Consider the following 18,494-nt stretch of genomic DNA (forward strand, 5'->3'; position numbering starts at 1 on the left):
TGTACTTCCGTTAGCGAGCAACATATGCATAAAAATGGCGTGACTTGCAGGGATCTGTTTAGCCACTGTTGAAATCTTGCACGTCCGCACGTAGACATTTGAGCAAGTGCAAAAGGTCAGACTCGCCTCGCTTCGGGTCCTGCAATTACTGACGCAGTTTTCACATCCACGCAAGGGCTTGGGCACGTAGACATTCTGATGCTTTCATGGATCGATCTGGCTGCAGAAACATTCAGTGCAGGACAGGAGTTTAAACAATATCCTGATGATTTCCTCCCCCATCGCATTCAACATTACTTTTGGTCAGAGTAAAGTACCATATTTGGGTACTCGAATTTATATATTTAATATAATAATAATACTAATGATAATAGACATAAGTATGGATCTGTTTGATGTCTAATATTAACTTTAAAACAGTAGTTTTAGTCAAAGTATGAATGCGTGTTCCAGAAGTTACGTGGAATACCTATTTTAAACAAAGAGTCAAAACGGTGGCCATGCAATTTAGAGAACTCACGCCAGAGTTGTTTTAATCGAACATTACCCGTTACATAATTGCGGCATGCTGAAATGTATTAACAGACAACTTTTGATTCTCTCTCCAGATTGTTGTTAAAGAAGAAGGTTAGCCTACTGGACCTGAAACAAACCAAGGTATGTGGCTTTAGCCGAAATGGTTCCACGTTTTTTCTGGTGAAAATGACCTTTTTTTGATTGACACACTTTTGCCCGTTGTTCATTTTTCGCACAATCAGCAAAGGTAGGTTTCCCTTTAACACGTAGTAGGGCTTTTGCGACCAATATCATCCATAATACAGGGTTTTTTTGGGTTAGATCGCGTAAATATAAATGTGTCGTTAAACCCACCACCACCCGACACAGCCAATTAGTAAGGTTTGTCACGTAAACAGAACGTGCCAATTCATCACTAGTACAGCACAGCGGTGTGTTGGAGAGAAAATCCACAACATTTACAATCTGAGTACACAAATGTTGTGGATTTGCTCTCCAACACACCGCTGTGCTGTACTAGTGATGAATTGGCACGTTCTGTTTACGTGACAAACCTTACTAACTGGCTGTGTCGGTTGGTGGCGGGTTTAACGACACATTTATATTTACGCGATTTAACACAAAAAAAACTGTATTATGGATTATGTTTCCCTGCGGCTGCTTCGAAGAAAGTGCGGAATGCCTTTGCAGTTGTTATCGCAGCATCGCCTCGCCCTTTAAATGATTGAATGCATCTCAGCGGAGAGCCGTCCCTTGCAGCTTAATGCAACAAGCCCCTCAAAGTTCCTTCCGAGTGTTCTGCGGCAGAGAGCCACGTCACATTGCATACGCTGTTGGCTCACATTGCCAGTGCCTTCCCTTTGAGGGCTTGAGCACTACCAGCAAAGTCCTCCACAAAGACCAGACCTGTCTCTCACATTTGTACACTCAAAGTGACGCAATAACCCAGCGTGTTGCCTCGCAGCTGTGGCGGCGGCACTCGAGAGGTTTTGAGATGATAGCCCTTCCTGTAACGTCTCGTTATCATTAATACGGTTTGCGCGCAAAATCTTAATTGTTGCACGTGGAAGTTTGGTGTTGGACTTGTTGTCATCGACTACAAAAACCATTTAAATGCATGACAAATTCTCGGTAAGTGATATTAAGGAATAATGAAGATAAATGCGTGAGAGGGAGGGAAAGAGTTGAGCAATCCCTCCCTCACCCTCACATCCAAATTACCCGCTCCCCCCGCATAGCCACATTTCTTCAAGGGTATGAGTTGGACAACAACATTTTTGCCTTTGGACATTTCCAACTGGTTTTTGTCTTGCTCGACCATCGTAGGCGATTGCACCTGTTTTGCAGGATTCTGTTTTCTATATTTACTACCCCCCCCCCGGCTTTCACTGATTTTCCGCTGACCCTTAAACCCTTTCACGTGAACTAACCTTCAAGATTAAGAGGCTCTCACGAGGAGCTTTTTTGCCACGAGCGAGCTGCCCCTGAGTCAGCGCAAACTGTCGTAAGAACCACTCCCATTTGTCCACGTGATTCAGCTAGCCCAGGGGTCGGCAACCAAAATAACAAGAAGAGCCATTTCTTTCCAATTCGGTACAAAATTCAGTATTTCAAGAGCCGCAATGCATCTGAGTACATATACTGTACATACGTACATATCGTCAAGAAGCAGCCCGTAAAGAGCCGCATGCGGCTCCGGAGCCGTAGGTTGCCGACCCCTGAGCTAGCCGGACAATGTTGGCTACAGTGACATGAGTCGGACAACAACAATATATTATTTTGGAACATTGCCAGGCTCAATTAAGAGTTTAGATAATCTGTGCAAGGTATATCCGCTCGACAGTACAAGTTACTGTTATTACCTACTATATCATCTTTTATTATTGTACCCTGTGTTTTCATAAATCTATAATGAGGTTCATAACATTTACAAAAAACTCAACACACGAATCAGTAACACTGCTGTAAAAGGAATACAAATATATACATATTATTTGTGCGTATGCACCATTCCAAATACAGTATCACATAAACATACATTGCAGGCTGCTTCAGCAGAAAGTAAGTACTGGATTTAACTTTAGTTGGAGTGATGTAAATTTTTTAAATAGAATTATACCATGCATTTAGTTTGGTGCTAACCTCTCTTTACTGGTTTCCTACAAATTTGTTCCAAGTGGAGTTTCTAATCTAAAACTATTGTTTTATTTTACCAGGTAAGGCCCACTAACCTATGCAGCTCTTTTTCAGAAGCGACCTGCCCACAAATGATAGCTCAACGAAGTGGCTTATCACGTGGAAATGTATCACAGCCAAATACTCTAAACGCATATTTCTAAACGTGGAGGGAAAAACCAGAGGACCCGGAGAGAAATCCGCATGACCACGGGGAGAACACGCAAACTCCAAATATATAGGGTTGGGATCGAACTTACAACTTCCTGTATTTCACCACCACGGCGCCCGCGGTGGCGACATGTTCAGATTTCTCCTTCGGACATCTCAGGTTCTCTTGATTGAGACACAGGCAGTGTGGCTTGAACCCCGCCTCGACGCACGTTTCATTACTCTTGCGTGCAATGCTCTGACTTAGCTGCTTTTTAGCAACTTAGTCCACCCCCCGGGAATGTGATACATATGTTTATTTTTGTAATGTACAGTCCCTTAAGTAGCTTGTAGAATAGCTCTTTATATAATGTGATTTATTCAATATGATTAATATACGTAGAAACCGGTGGGTCTTGCTTCATGAAAGGACGTTTTGGATTCGTTCAATAGGTCTCCTTTGCATGAGTGCAGATCATTATCCGAACGTACACGTAGCTTGATGTGAGCTTCCTACGTTCTAAGAAAAACTTTTTTTCATGAAATATTTGCTTCCTGCTTGAGACAAATGATGGTGTTGTGCAAATTACGACATTATCATAAACTTCCCGAATGCAAAGCTCACAAATTTTCTTTACAAATAACAGGATGCTCAGATGGAACTTTGAGGATGTTGGATTATATTGACATCCTAACACTTTCACCATAACAAAGGCCCTTCAACACTTTGCCCCGTTGTTGGTAATTGAAGCACGGTTAACAATTCACTCTTCAATTGGCAAAATTGTGAATAGGACGTTTAGAAGGATCGCATTTCCACTTCGGATTAAGTGCGTTCCACTTCATAGCAAGTTTAATGATGCGAAAGTGGGCATTCACCAATTGCACATCCGAGGACAGCTCACACAAGAATCACCGTGCGTTGATATTTGTACTTGGATTAGCCGCAGCTTTTCAGGCTATATAATAGTGCTATCACGTGGTGCAATTTCCCTTTTCTCATATGGATACGCCGAAAGCCCCGGAAATGGTGTCTGTGTGTCGGGTGCCAGGAATTGTTGTGTTGAGCTTTATTACAGCAATGCCGCACACATTTGGACAGACCTCGCGTGTGAAAAAGGTTGACAAACCTGTACGGAGCGCCTATTAGGGGGGTTGGTACAAGGGGCTCACTGAGTGTTTATTGGGAGAAAGCCTTCGGCGGAGTTTGACATTTATGTTTGGGGGGTGGGGGTCAAAGGGTTCGCTTCGTCCCTCACATTCGGCATCGCGAGTGCAAACAAAAATTTAATCTGAAATTTGAAATGACTAAAATTAAATTAATAAAGGTGTCCAGTTTTGGGTGGGGGGAGGTGTGCGCCCCCTCGTGACCCCCCCCCCCCCCATCTCGGCCCACAGAGAAAGCACCGTGCACGTGCTTTCAGCTGCGAGAGGCAGGGGTGTTGTTGACTCTTGCCGGGGAGCGAGCGGTGTTTTAATTTGCGTGGCCTGTGGGTGGTGTGTGTGTTGAACAGGTGTTGGTGGTGAACCCCACGTTCATGAAATATGTACGCGAGGCCTGGGGTGAGAAGCACGGCCGATATCCCTCCACGGGCTTCCTCACCACCTTGTTTGCGTTGCACGTGTGTGACGAGGTGAGAGGGAGCGACTTTACACTGCGCGGGGCGGGGAGGGGGGTGCACAGTGAAGCAGCTTCTGCCTTATTTGTGTCCAGGCCTCGTATGTACAGGGACTCCTCGACTTACGAACGAGTTAGGTTCCAGAGGTCTGTTCGTAAGTCAATTTGTTCGTAAGTCCAACTTTACTCCTGTCGATTCCAAACGTGTTGTGCGGCATGTACACTAAACACGGTGAATAGCTTTAAAAGGTGCGTGACCTCCTGTAGATGTAGATGCCAATTCCCTTTGATGCTCGTGTTTCCTCTCTACTCTCTTGAAAAACTTAGCAAGAGATGTCTGCACAGTTGCTCTCTTCTCTTCGTATATCAACTGGTAACACACAATAGCATCGTGAACATCTGCCGACACCTTAGTAAACCTTTCAATGTTTGGGTCATGAGACTCAAAGCAAGCCGGTGATTGGCATCGAACAACCACCGCCGCCTATTGCGCGGCAGTTGAACTTACAACTCTCGATCCGAAAAGGCAACTGGATATACGGACAGGTTTGTTCGTATCTCTGAAAGTTCATAAGTCGAATGTCCGTAAGTAGAGCAGTCCCTGTATGTATGCTGAACGTCTATGCTGTAAATTTCGATTTAGAGCTTTCGTGACTGCAGGGATTCATCTCCTTGGTTCTTTCGGTAAAGTCACGTAGAAGGGAAATAATAAAATAATAAAAATAAAACATAATAAAATAATTCTCACGACGTTTCGGCCACAACGCAAGCAGCCGTCCTCAGGTGAAGACCAGGTCTGTCGGGGAGACAGCGTCATTCAGACGTGACTTTACCGAAAGAACCAAGAAGACAGCATGCTGTAATTTCACAGGGACGACCCGAGAGCCTGTGGGTCCCCGCTTGTATGTTGGTGCAAGTGTGAAAGCCCTCTCGTGTGTCCCGCGCAGGTGAACCTCTTTGGCTTTGGACAAGACCGCCGCGGCAGCTGGCACCACTACTGGGCAGACACCTACACGGGTGGAGCGGCCTGGCGCAAGACTCTCGTTCACGACGGCGACTACGAAGCGGGCGTCCTGGCGAGGCTGGACGAAGAGGGCGTCATAAACATCTACCGCGAGTCTTGACGAGGAGCCTGTGGTCGTGGTGGGTGTGCCACGGTGGGGAGCGGGGGGGGCAGCGCTCTTCGTGATGGAACCCTTGAAGGAGGACCGGTCGAGACGAAGGCTTCAGTGGGAATTTTCAAGCTTGAATGACTGTTATATAATTACTTCCCTGCGGCTGCAAAAACAAAAATAGATTGCCTTCTGAGCGATCCTTTCGAGGTGGGATTTTCAAAGCCAGGCGTCGTCTGGCTGCGACGCTCATGGACGAGTCATTGGTGGTTGAACCCGGGGCGGTTGCAAACAATTTTTTGCACGGTATGCTTCTTTGCCGGGTTGCTGACAATTGCACAGTTTGTCCGTGGAAACGTTGGAACTCGGCGAGACGCGATTGCTCGGCTTTAGGTAGGAGCTGTTCCTCATTTGCTATCGGCTACATGGAGGGAAATTGAGGAGGGGCGAATCACTGATAAACACATAACAAAGGTGGACATTCCGAAATGCTCTCTGCAACTAAATGGTAATATCACTGGCACTATAACTGTTCACAAATTGTCATCAAAACTGTGACGTGAGTATGTATATCTACGTGTAGGTGCTATCCAGCATGTAATTCTGACTGTTTATATCAAGTTGTTTGGTTGACCTACGTTTATACCAAGATTTTTTCATCAGCTACCAAAATAGAATATCACGTGAAGTCACATCATACATAATGTGACGTGTTTAATTACCCATATCACTGTGATTTCTGAAAATCAATGAGAAAAATGTGCACATAAGTAAGTTGAATCGAATGTTTTTACGTTTATCACTTCTACCTAATTTTCACTGGATATGATTGATATTTTGTTGTTGTACAGCTTGTGTCAGGGAATTATGACATTTCGATTTCGCATCCCAACTGACCATCAGCCTGGATGCCAGCTCGTTGAACCTTCCATTTGGCACACATTGAAAATGCAGAAATCTATAAAAATGCGTTGCTTTCTTGTGAAGATGTAAAAATACGCGATGAAATAATGCGTTTTTTAAATTTGGAGGAAAATGAGATCATGATCTCCATAACTTCTGACATATTTGCAAAAAAAAACTCCACACCTGATGATGATTGTTTGTGTTGCAGTCGAAACGTCGTGAGAATGATTTTGTTATTTTTTTATTTAATTATTTCCCTTCTACGTGACTTTACCGAAAGAACCAAGAATATGAATCCCCGCAGTCACGAAAGATTTAAATGGAAACTCCACATCTCCCTGCTGTAGAATTTCCACCGATGGCACAGGAATATCGACGGGGAGAGGCTGGTCCGGCCATTGGTCATTTTACACACGGGGATACTTTGACCCGGTCGTTAGGGGCTGGTTGGGGGCCTGACCCCCACCCACCCCCTACCTGGAGAGAAAAAAAGGAAAATACCACAAGAAAACTATACAAAACTTTAAAAGTTTTTTTTAACTGCACATTATTGAACGTTTTAGTCTAGCTAATGTACAGAATTGCAATTGCTTGTGCCTGGAAGTGAACGAGCAGTTGTGAGAGTTGGCTCCTTCAGGGTTGGCGTGGACATTCGAGTCAAATGCTGCATGCCAATTATGTAATTGTCGGGCCATGTTAAATGTGACTGGATTGAGTGTTTCCACCATCTTATGCACTTATTTCTGATCCGTACAGCAAAGTTTAAGGTAGTTAGTTGCTACTTGCTTTGTATAAACACATTTTTTGGTCATTGTATTCAGTCCCTTGCTTTTCCAGATAATATTTCTTCTTTTAAAAATTGCATTCACTTTCCCATCTTGGTTTTAACACCTTTGCCGTAGCTCGTGTTGCACATCTGAATACTAACAAAAAAAACGAGCAGCTGTGTAAATTTTCAATAGAGTTTACTGTGACCGACATCGTTTATCAAACTCCCCAAGTTCCTACTTTCACAAGTTTTGTATTCTATTAATTTATAACGTAATAATAATAACAATGATTACAGCTTATATAGTGCCTTTCATGAAATCTCAAGGCACACTTTCACATCAAGGACAATAGGCTGTGGGATTGGGTACGAAATGGCTCCGAGTTCAAATAGGAAACGCCGTCTGAAAAGATAAATGTTGTTAGGCTGCAGGACGTGTGAAGATGTGAAGCGAACCAGATTATTTTGCAGCCTCCTTTAGCCAGTACCTCCATTTCTGCCCGAGAGCTAAACCAGCATGATCACCAGCAACATCTAAAGTCTCCAAATCAAAGACGTTCTGTAAACGAGAAGAAGATGCAATCGCAGCAGCAATATGCATGTGGGCTGGGACCCACGGATTGGTGGCATGATTGAGAGTGGTGCCTTCCCGCTGTTTGCGAGCACGACGTTTGCGTTGTTGTTGTTATTTGGAGTAATGTACAAGAGGATGTGGGGCTGAGTGAAGCTGAGTAGATTTGTCGATGACTGGTACCAGCAAAGTTAAGATTGGCCTCTGTGGAGGAAGCTTGTGAAGGACGCTACTGAGCAGATGGAGGCAGTCGTCCTCCAACAACAACGGAGGTACGGAGGAGCGACGCTCACAACAACGAGCCGAGCGCCGGGTGGCTAAAGCACAGCGAATTTGCACAGTAGGGGACACAGGTGGTGCATCGGCCGGTCATCTCAGTCGGTCAACCCATGGCACCTGGGTCTCTTCCATGACTTTCCAGCCGGCGTTCGACCCATAACGTCGCCTTAAAGTGCACATAGCCTGGCACAAGCGCCGAGGTGACGCCACCGCCACAAAGTGACGAATGGCGGTTGTTGTTATTTCCAAAGTCAGAGCTCTACGCTATTCACCATTGATCCATGCCAGACTGGACGCCAAATGTTGCTGTTGCTTTTATTTATGTTTTAAAGAACCTTATTTATACCAAAATACTACAACAATACTTAGATATTCTGGGTTGTTGCATTGATAAATGAGTTTTAATGTCCACTTCTAAGATTGTCTGTTTTAAACAATTATATTATTATACAAGAAAGACGGGTTCCTAACAGTCATGTGGATTTTCCAGCACAGGTTAGGGCTTGGTACTTGAAAGATGAGCACTGTTTAGTTGTTTAAACAAACACAGCAATTACTATCAGTACGGTAGAAGCATTCTCGAGTAATTTTCAGTCCTTTGTTCGTATGTTGAACTTCTTTCGCACTGTAAGTAACCAACGGTGTTAATCGGAGGTGCGGGGGGAGAACAGCAAACTAAACACGAAATGTAGTTCTTTAGAAATTAGCTTTCAATCAAATTGTAAGGGTGCACAGCCCCAGTAGCTTCCTAATATCAGAAGGTAGAGCGTTCTAGAAGGGCACAGAAGTGCATCTGAAAGTGCGCGATGCAGTGGCCGTCTTTGTTCGATGGCTAGCCAAAAGCCGCTGCTGCAAGGATGACCAGAGCTTGCGTGATGGTTCACGCTCTTTGACAAGATCAGCAAACTTTTGTGGTTCATTTGTGGCGAGGACTTTGTGTGTCATGAGTGCGACCTCAGTAATGTATTCGTTCGGCAACCGGGAAAAAACACTGCTGGATGAAGGACCATTCAAACCGTGTTGGTCCTTAGCTTCAAGTGACCATACTTCCAATCGGTTAGTGCTGTATGTGTGCACGTTGCACACACCTGTGTAGCAGTGATGTAATTTCAAGTGTCCTCTCATCACAACGAGAGGACTATGGGAGGGAGGCTGTACGAGAGTGATCGGTGCACATGTTAAACAATCTCGAAAGGCATGCGTGGACGCGCACACACTGTCGTACACTTACACTTTCAAACTCTTCCGGCAAGTTTGGCTATGGCAAGCAGGCGTCAATTGTACATCCACGTTGATGTTTGTGAGCCAATGCGATCGCTTCGGGGAGTGACGCGACTGAAACTGTCGAGTGCGCCGGGGAGCGGGCGCAGGGTGCAGTTGGTTTGCGATGTGCTCCATCGTTTGGAGTCACCGCACTGCGGGACGTCATCTTTAATGCCCCACTCGCACGTATGGTGAACTTCTTTCGCACCGTACGTAGACATCCGTGCTAGTCGGAGATGCAGGAAGGAGGCGCACGCAGCAGCGTAGCGGTCGCCGTTCCACAGCGGTCGGTTGGAGCCACCACCATTTGTTGTTTGCTGAACAAAGCCACCCGCTGATGGGAAGTCATTGGCGGCAGAACTCCACGGTGGCGTGTTTCAGCGGTCTTCAGTTGACTCCGCTTCATTCAATTGCCTCTCGCGGGGCGATCCCAGATTGATCTCCGGGTGCTCAGACGAGATCGGGGCGAGTCACGCAACTGGGTCTTGACGAATGTCCTCAAAAGAGTTCAATATTGCCAAATATGCCAAATGTGAAGCCGATCCCTCACTCTCAACGTCAATGATATCCCTCTGGACAGCGTTTGGGTCGACTGATGCACGGCAAGAACACGATGTGACGAGTGACCTTTGTTTGAAATATAGCTTTTTTTGGTAAAGTTTATGGTCAGAAACATTGATTATTTCACTTGGGTACAAATATTTTACTCGCCTCGTAATGTTTAAAATGCGGTAAAGGAAATATTTAATGTCAACATTATCAGCTGCGTGTCAATCCACTGCAGGGTGAGTGCCTCCTCCCCACACCGTGCAGCCACTGAGGGTTATTCGACCATACTTCACCAGGCTTGTCAGTGTGAGCTAGTGAAGGCGGGGTGGTATACATCAATGACATTTTCTGCACTGCCCTCTGCTGCCCACAATGCCTATTGCACCTGTCATTGGGACATGGTGGTCACCCATCCAGGCGATCCTGGCTCCACCCTGATGGCTTTTCATAAGGGGCACATTCCAGGTGATTTGGTCACAGCAAACTTCTCGAAGAATACAATAATTGTGGCATGTAAGCTTATAATTAGGCTGAAGTTAATCTTTGTTTGCACCAATATACTCCTGTAGAGTCTCACCACAAGAATAATGTCATTGATTCGTATTCAGAATTGTAGGTCCATTGCATCTTTTTAACGCTATAGTTATCCCTATTGTTGTCCCTGTACAGTGTTAACTAAACTACGAATGGGTTTACAAATAGTTGACAGTAGCATTGCGTTGTTTTTTAGTTGGACATGTACAGCACGTATGTAAACATTTACCACTTTAATTAGATTTGGCGAGACAGTATTCACTTAGTTAAAATCAAATGTTTCCCTGAAAGCTATATTCAATAGGCTCATATATATTGTACAGGTTTTTAAAAAATGTATTTCATACCTCTTTCAAGATAAACAAAAAAGTTGGAAAAATTGAGGTGGTTGAGAAACTCAGAAGTCAGAGCACTGAACTGGCATCACTGAGGTCCTGGGTTCGAATCCATGAACCAACCTGTGATGGAACTCGGTCCTCGTGTGTAATGAGCCGATGGTCTTCGTCCAGGCACCAGTGACAGCACAGACAGATCATCGCGTTAAATTTGGTTCTGCGATTAATTTGGGTTAATTTTCAGCCCTGGGAATAAAAAATATGGACCAAGAGGTTTGTGGACCAGATGTAGCTCTTCTACCCGATTCCGTTTGACTCTTCTCCAACACAAAGGGTTAAACTCCTCGGAGAGGCATCCGAAATAATAACTTTATCTCGTGACATGACGCTGAAAATACAATCAAAGGAATCTGGCTACTTTTAAAATGGAATGTTGAAAAACACCACAAGACCTCAAAAAACAAAAAAAATATTGATGCCACTGTTATTCCTTTTCTTTCGGATCTTTGTGGGATGGATTATTTTCCAACATGTGGACATGTTTTATTGAACTCCTGTTGTGTTTATTTTTATGGTCAGGTTATATATTTGTCTGATGCATTGCACGACATTGTAAATAGTTCCAGTCATTCTGATAGCTCAGAAAAAAAACACATTAAGTAGGTAAACCGGAATGTCTTTATTAAATTCTTTGCGTGACCTTAAGAATACTTGTTAAATGGTGACATTGAGAACAAATGATTGCTGAGCTTGACACTTTTTGGCGGTGATGATGTTAAATGTCCCGGTTTGTTTTAAATGTTAAATGATTGGACATGAGAATTATGGGTTTGAACTGTGTTTTAACCTTCAATTTCAAAGGATGACTTTTAAAAGTTGCAGCCACTACGTCTGCAAATTTGCGCGCGTTACAAATTGAACTATTATTATTATAAAAGAATAAGGTGCACACCACACCCCGTCTGTCTCTGATGTAAAACGCAATTCAATTGGCATTGCCTGCGGCAGTCCTATTTCACCCCACTGGGACATCACCCACACGATCTTTTTATATCACAATGTGACTGCATGTAGATCGTGACAAACACATTACGTACGATGGATAAACAACACAAGACAGTCCAAATCAAATGTGTAGGGGAAAAGTGTACATGCGTTTTACTTGTCTTACGTGGCAGGGTGATTTAAGCCACTAATGGCATCACTCCCTCACGTTATTTACCTGTTGCTCCAAATAGAACATTTGCTGTGACTTAAAAGTTTAAATTTGACTCACACTTGTGAAGGTGTTTGTTTGGGTTAAGAATGCGCAAACTAGTTTAATTTTGTTTACGAACTTTCTTGATGGGCATAAAAACCTTTTCAAAAGTTGCTGCTTAAAATGATGGGTATGCTGCGAGTTGGTAAAATAACTTTGTAAATTATTTTCCTCAGGATAAATATTTTTGTAGCAAAATTTCTTCAAATTTTTTTTCCAAAAATGTATAATGCAATAAAAAAAACCCTATTAAGCTGCAAAACATTATTACCACGTGAAACAAACGCTATGCAATATTGAGGTAAGATGATTTATGTCTTTGGGTGTTAACTATTCGAGACAAATAAATACGATCACGGGCCATTTAAGTGCAGAAGTGTTTGTTTTTACGAAAGTGTGAATGTGTACATCAGCTTGTTTGTGTGGGAATCGTGGAGATGAATTGTGTTTTTTACATCTCGGCGTTCTGGAATCATCTGACGGAGGATATATTTACCTTTAAGAATTGTAATGATGTTATTCATTTTACGTGGTGGATGATATCAAAGGAAATACATTCTGAAGTTAATTGTGATAAAGTAAGAAAACAATGGGTGGGTGGGGGGTTATAGGTCGCAGGCTGTGACCCGTAACTCAGAATCTTCACACTTTTAAGCCGACATGTCTGCCCATAATATTATCTGAACGTAGCTTTTGTAAAGCATGCAAATGTGTGTGTGTGTGTTGAACTTGCATATATCGATTCCAAAAACCCACAAAAATTATAAGCGTGTTCTTAAATCTATGCTGCTAAATCGTGACTTAAAGCTTTCGTGACTGCAGGAATTCACATTATTTGGGTCTTTCGGTAAAGTCACGTAGATAGGTTCAAAGAAAAAATAACAAAAAACTACGACGTTTCGATCTCAACACAAGTCTTCAGGCGAAGACGAACGCTTGTGTTGCGATCGAAACGTCGTAGTTTTTTGTTATTTTTTCTTTGAACCTATCTACGTGATTTTACCGAAAGACCCAAAGAATGCCAATGCTGCTATTTATTCGTCGCTACACGAACCTGCCAGCTCACTCGCTAACGCTTGCGCCACTGATTCAGCGATTGCGGCTGCTTCAACCTTTCTCCATTCACTGCCTTTTTGTGGCACACTCCTCCTTTTGTCAAGCTTACTCTGAATGCGATCTCCCTCCTCGGAACTTGTCCATGCCCCCTCCAACACCGCTCCACCTCCGGGTCCAAACCGCCTGGAATCTATCGCACAAGTGACGGTAATGATTGCGTTGATATTGAAGCTACGGTCATTGCCGCTTTTATAAATACTGAAATTCATTCTCCAGGTGCGTGGAGGATTGTGATGATGTTGAGGATGATAAACAGGAATTACACCGATGAAAATGAGGCTGATTTGAAAAAAGGGCTTTAAGAAATGTATAATAAATGCCGCTGTAAAAAAAAAATCTATATATTTTTTACACTGTGTGTGGGGATTGCATTCCATTCCGTTGCATCACGTGTTACCACCTCGTAAACGTCTTACTGCAAACTGGGTGAAAACTGTCGAAATCTGAGTATAACGCATGTCGATAGGATCTAAGTTACGTAATCCTGCATGACATTTAAAATGAATTGGGCTCAGAAGAATACAAAATACAGTAGATTAGATTGGGGGCGGAAATAACGAAAGACGTCGATAGTATTTAACAACTTAATTTATAGGGGTAGAATGTCCGCGTTTTTTCTGATAAATGTACCACGAGTGGTGTTCTTCAATAACATTCTCACGACGTTTCGGCCACAACGCAAGCAGCCGTCCTTGTGGCCGAAACGTCGTGCGAATTTTATTTTATTATGTTTTATTTTTATTATTTTATTATTTCCCTTCTACGTGACTTTACCGAAAGAACCAAGAAGATGAATCCCTGCAGTCACGAAAGCTTTAAATCGAAACCCTCTTCCCCTTACATACATAGTATTGCAAATTTCACATTGCCATACTAAAGAAGAATAACGTTTTCCCCAGGAAAAGTGAGGGTTCTGATGGGCGACTGGAGCTTCACCCAGCCCATATACTGCAGAATAATCATCCCTGAGATGGAGATCATTGTTCAATTCAACTTGGGCTGCTACCCTTGAAGGGTGGATCAGAAGCAGTCCGAAGTTACATCAACATGACATGCTGTTTTGCTGTTGTAAGCAGGTCCCTCTAGTGGAATTATGAAGACATTTTTGCTGGAACTAAGAACACCACGAGTGTCTGCAGGAGCAAGTGCCAGGTTGAATTCAAGACAAACAAGGGGAAGCTATAACAACGCATTTAACATCAACGACACTTACCCCGAAATTGCTAACTAAGGCCCGTGCCTTTTATATATGCAAATATTTAGCAAGAGGAAAGGCTGGGTCGAACCCAGTCACTGGGTTCATCACTGCTTCGCACGAGTCACGAGAATCTGCCAAAAAATATGATTTATTTCCCCTGGGGGAAAAACCATCACATATACCACCGTGCATCCTTGTCATCGCTGACCTAGACAAAATGTGCCTAGTGCCCGAAGGCAGGCTACCTGAAATCAAGAACAATGGATATATATACTGTATATTTTTTACAATTTATTGAGAGTTTGACATTCGTGCAGTGCACTTAAGCACCGAGCGGCCTTACATTTAATTCTCGGCCACTGCTAATAGCAGTGGTGAGTGAATATAATAACTGGTTAGCCATGACCGCCACTCCACCAACCCGCAAAAACATGCGTCGTCGATTATGGTGAACAAAAACACGACTCGGGCTACCAAATGTCCTGGTTTTGGCCGCGATAGTTGCGATTTTTAGAAAGACCGTCCCTGTGTCTCGATGCTGTCGCGGTACGTGTAATGGTTTTCGATCTCCCGGCATGGGCAAATTGAAACATTGGGGGCAAAACATTCTTAAATCAACCCCACCCCCGGGCCGATGTCCACCCAGCAGTATAAATGGGTAGACCACAGAGTGAGATCGTATCGGCAGGTTGCGTGTGGCAGGATAAAGTGTGGGTACACCCACGTGTTCCAAGCCGTACGAAATACCCTCTTGTGCGTGAGGTGGATTTATACATCGCGCGAGTCATCGGTTAATTATCACGTATACATCTGCCAATATAAAATAACTACGATAACATTTAACTCCATATGGTAACCTAGAACGATATCAAATACCTTTCGAAACTCCTAAGAGTAAGCGGCTAGTGAGAACAAATTTCGTCACGCGTGCAGAGTGATTTTTCTTGTCTTCGCAAGAGCGCAGAAGCGTGGTCACCACATCTACGCCTCTATATGAGGAACGAAACAGGTGGACTTCTCCACTAATCTGGTTGTCGCCTGATGAAGCTAGTTGTAATTACTGGCGAAACGTCGTACTCAGATTGTAAAAGTTGTGGCTTGGCTCTCCAACACACCGATGTGCTGTACTAGTGACGAATTGGCCACGTTCTGTTTACGTGACAACCCTTACTAGTTGGCTGTGTCGGGTGGTGGCGGGTTTTAACGACACATTTATATATTTACGCGATCTAACCCAAAAAAAAACCTCTATTATGGTTACTAGCTTTCAATTTCATTTATTCGGTATAGCCCTGTGAGCCATTTGGCTCTTGAATCGGGTGCAACCGCAACAAACAAAAAACAAAAACATGAACAAAAAAAATCTTAAAGTGACTATGTGCAAACAGAAAATCCAAGAAAAGACAGCAAAACATTGCATAAAAAGCACCGTACACCAATTAGCTAGTTTGGGTACCTCACACAATGGACAATTGATTAAAATATCCACGTTCATTATTTACACTTTTATTTCTGAGAACCATGTTGGGTCAGGCAATAGGGGGTTACTCGGTTGAGACAAAATCCAACAAGGGGGGTAACAGTCGCCAAAAAAGGTTGAGAATAACCACTGTCGTAAGCAACCCAGCAATTGCACTGCTGCAGCATCAATTATTAACCGAGGGCAATGGTGACTACAATTCCACTGGGGAAAAAAATGACTGCTAACCTGACTTTTGTAACCGGTTTTGCTGTTGTAAGCAGGTTTCCCCCTTGTGGAATGTAAAATAACCTTCTGCTGGAACGAAGATCGCCGGGAGAGAAGTGTCTTCGGGAGTAGTGCCCGGTTGAATTCAAGACAAAAACAAGGGGGCGTTAGAACAACAACAATGGACTTAACATCAACGACAAGTTAACATTGCAAACGAGGGCCCCTGTCTTTAACATGTAAACACTTAGCATGGGGAAAGGCTGGGCTGCTCGTCTCCCGGTTGTCGTTAAACAGCACCTAGAATTCTAGATTTGAAGCTTTCGTGACTGCAAGTATTCATATTCTTAGGTTTTTTCGTTAAAGTCACGTAGGTAAAAAATTTAAATTAATAAAAGTAAAATTAAATTAAAAATCACGACGTTTCGGAGGCAACACAAGCTTCCGTCTTCAGGTGGAACCGTCACAGCACGATAGCTGTATCAACTAGAATGTGCTGAGCAGTGGCCGGTGCTAGGAGGGTGCGGTGGTGGCTATGCACGTGGCCTGCCAGCCAGCACTGTGGAGACTTATTGTTGGTGGATCACTCAAGTGTTGTGAAACTCCCTTCCCGTGGGCGGGCGTCGACGATGAGCCATAACCCTGGCTTTGCCCACAATACGGCGGTCCGACAACCATGCGGACTCACCAAGGGTGGCACAGTCGGGTTTTTTACAATCGGGTTTAATTGTATTTTTATATTAAACCCGATCATCTGAGATTGGGAGAAATCCGGTTTAATTGGTTAAAAAAAAAACCCGATGCCTGCCGCTGGAAAAAATCGGGTTTTTTTCACCCATGGGACTCACCACCCGTTCAGTTTTCTCCGGGTGATTTTTATTTTATTTTTATTTTACTTTCATTAATTTTAATTTTTTACCTACGTGACTTTACCGAAAAAAAAATCTAAGAATATGAATCCTTGCAGTTACGAAAGCTTCAAATCTAGAATTTCTCCGGGTGCTCCGGCTTTCGACCACATGTACGAGACACACATTGATTGGCCGCAAACACTTTCATAGAGAATCGCAGAGCTCGGGAAAATGTTGATGCTGCCTTCCCGCTTTATTCGTCTGTCGTTCCTCCTCTGCCTCCTAGCGCCTCTGTGTCGCCTCCTTCAGAGAATCCGCGAATACCGTGCAGTTGCGTGTTTACGAAGTTGACATTGTAATCTATTATCACTGCATGAAGAAGTTACAACCACAGAACGCTGCTCCAGCTAATGTGAATTCACGAACGCATTCACCTCTTACAAAGTAGATATGTAAACACGTGTCACACTCGCTCACGTACACTGAACCCACAAAAAGGAGTTCTAACGACATTATATATTAATCTAGATTTAAAAGTACGTACACTGAACCCACAAAAAGGAGTCTTAACGACATTATATTTTAATCTAGATTTAAAAGTGGATAGCTGGCAGTGGCTTCCTAATGTCTACATACATTTACAGTACAGTACTGTGTGTAATTTATATTTTAGATGTAGTTATTGATTTGTCGCGTTAAATCGATCGAGTATATTGTCACGCTACAACACTGCCACCATGTGGTTGGGGAATTCTATCACGTCTGGAAAACGATTTTATTCAGAGGGTACTATACAAGAACACGTATTGAACACACACTGCAAAACTGTCCCGTATAAACATTGTACCTGTAGATCATTCGAATAAGAACTCTTTAAAGACAAAAAACATGTTATTCTCAATTGTATAGTGTACATTTGCATCAATCCAGTACATGCCTTCGCGCAGTAGAATTACAAACACAGCAACCCTGACTTTGCCATTCCTCCAACACTGTTGGTGCCACTACCACCACCACCAATCGCATCAGAACATCGACAGGCAGATGCGTGCACATCTCCGTAAATAGGAAATGAAAAACCAAAATTATGGGCGACATCGTAAACCCACTGTAGTCTGCGCTCTTTAAACGGAGGAATAGCAAAACGACACGAAACGCTCTCCTGAAGGCCTCTCGTGGCTAGTAGACCTCACAACATTGGCATTTACCTTCTGAACATATTGCCGTACGCAAGAATTGAATTCGAATTGGACAGCAGCGTGATATTTAATGAGTAAATGCATTGCCTACAGTGCTGAATTGCATTTATAAATATTTTTTTTAATTCCAAAGCCAAGTGTATTAATTAAGCAACGCATTTGGTGATGCTATTTCATTGCCACTAGTGCAGAAGCACAATTTACAAAAAAAACACGCAGCACGTTAATAACGATTAATTATTCTTGCAGTCACGAAAGCTTTTAGTCAACATTTAACCGCCTCTACGGGGATGGTTTCCACACAACTGTTAGTTTAATTTAAACATTTTCTATCTACGTGACTTTACCGAAAGACCCAAAGAACAATTCCTGCAGTCACGAAAGCTTTAAGGCAAGGTATGTTGTGTG

The 18,494-nt window shown here is 43.3% G+C and overlaps 1 protein-coding gene across 1 annotated transcript in view; it reads left to right on the top strand.

The window, feature by feature from the left end:
- LOC144935191 (CMP-N-acetylneuraminate-beta-galactosamide-alpha-2,3-sialyltransferase 1-like) overlaps window positions 1–12,877 on the top strand; it is a 60,053-nt gene extending 47,176 nt beyond the window's left edge. Inside the window, exons 5-7 of the mRNA XM_078861671.1 lie at window positions 609–657; window positions 4,356–4,475; window positions 5,407–12,877. Coding sequence (XP_078717797.1) covers window positions 609–657; window positions 4,356–4,475; window positions 5,407–5,583 — 346 coding nt within the window. The 3' untranslated portion in view covers window positions 5,584–12,877. The remainder of the gene's footprint in view (window positions 1–608; window positions 658–4,355; window positions 4,476–5,406) is intronic.
- The last annotated feature ends 5,617 nt before the right edge of the window (window positions 12,878–18,494 follow it).

This window comes from Lampetra fluviatilis, chromosome 12, assembly GCF_964198595.1.
Source record: "Lampetra fluviatilis chromosome 12, kcLamFluv1.1, whole genome shotgun sequence".
In the NCBI taxonomy this organism is placed as follows: domain Eukaryota; kingdom Metazoa; phylum Chordata; class Hyperoartia; order Petromyzontiformes; family Petromyzontidae; genus Lampetra; species Lampetra fluviatilis.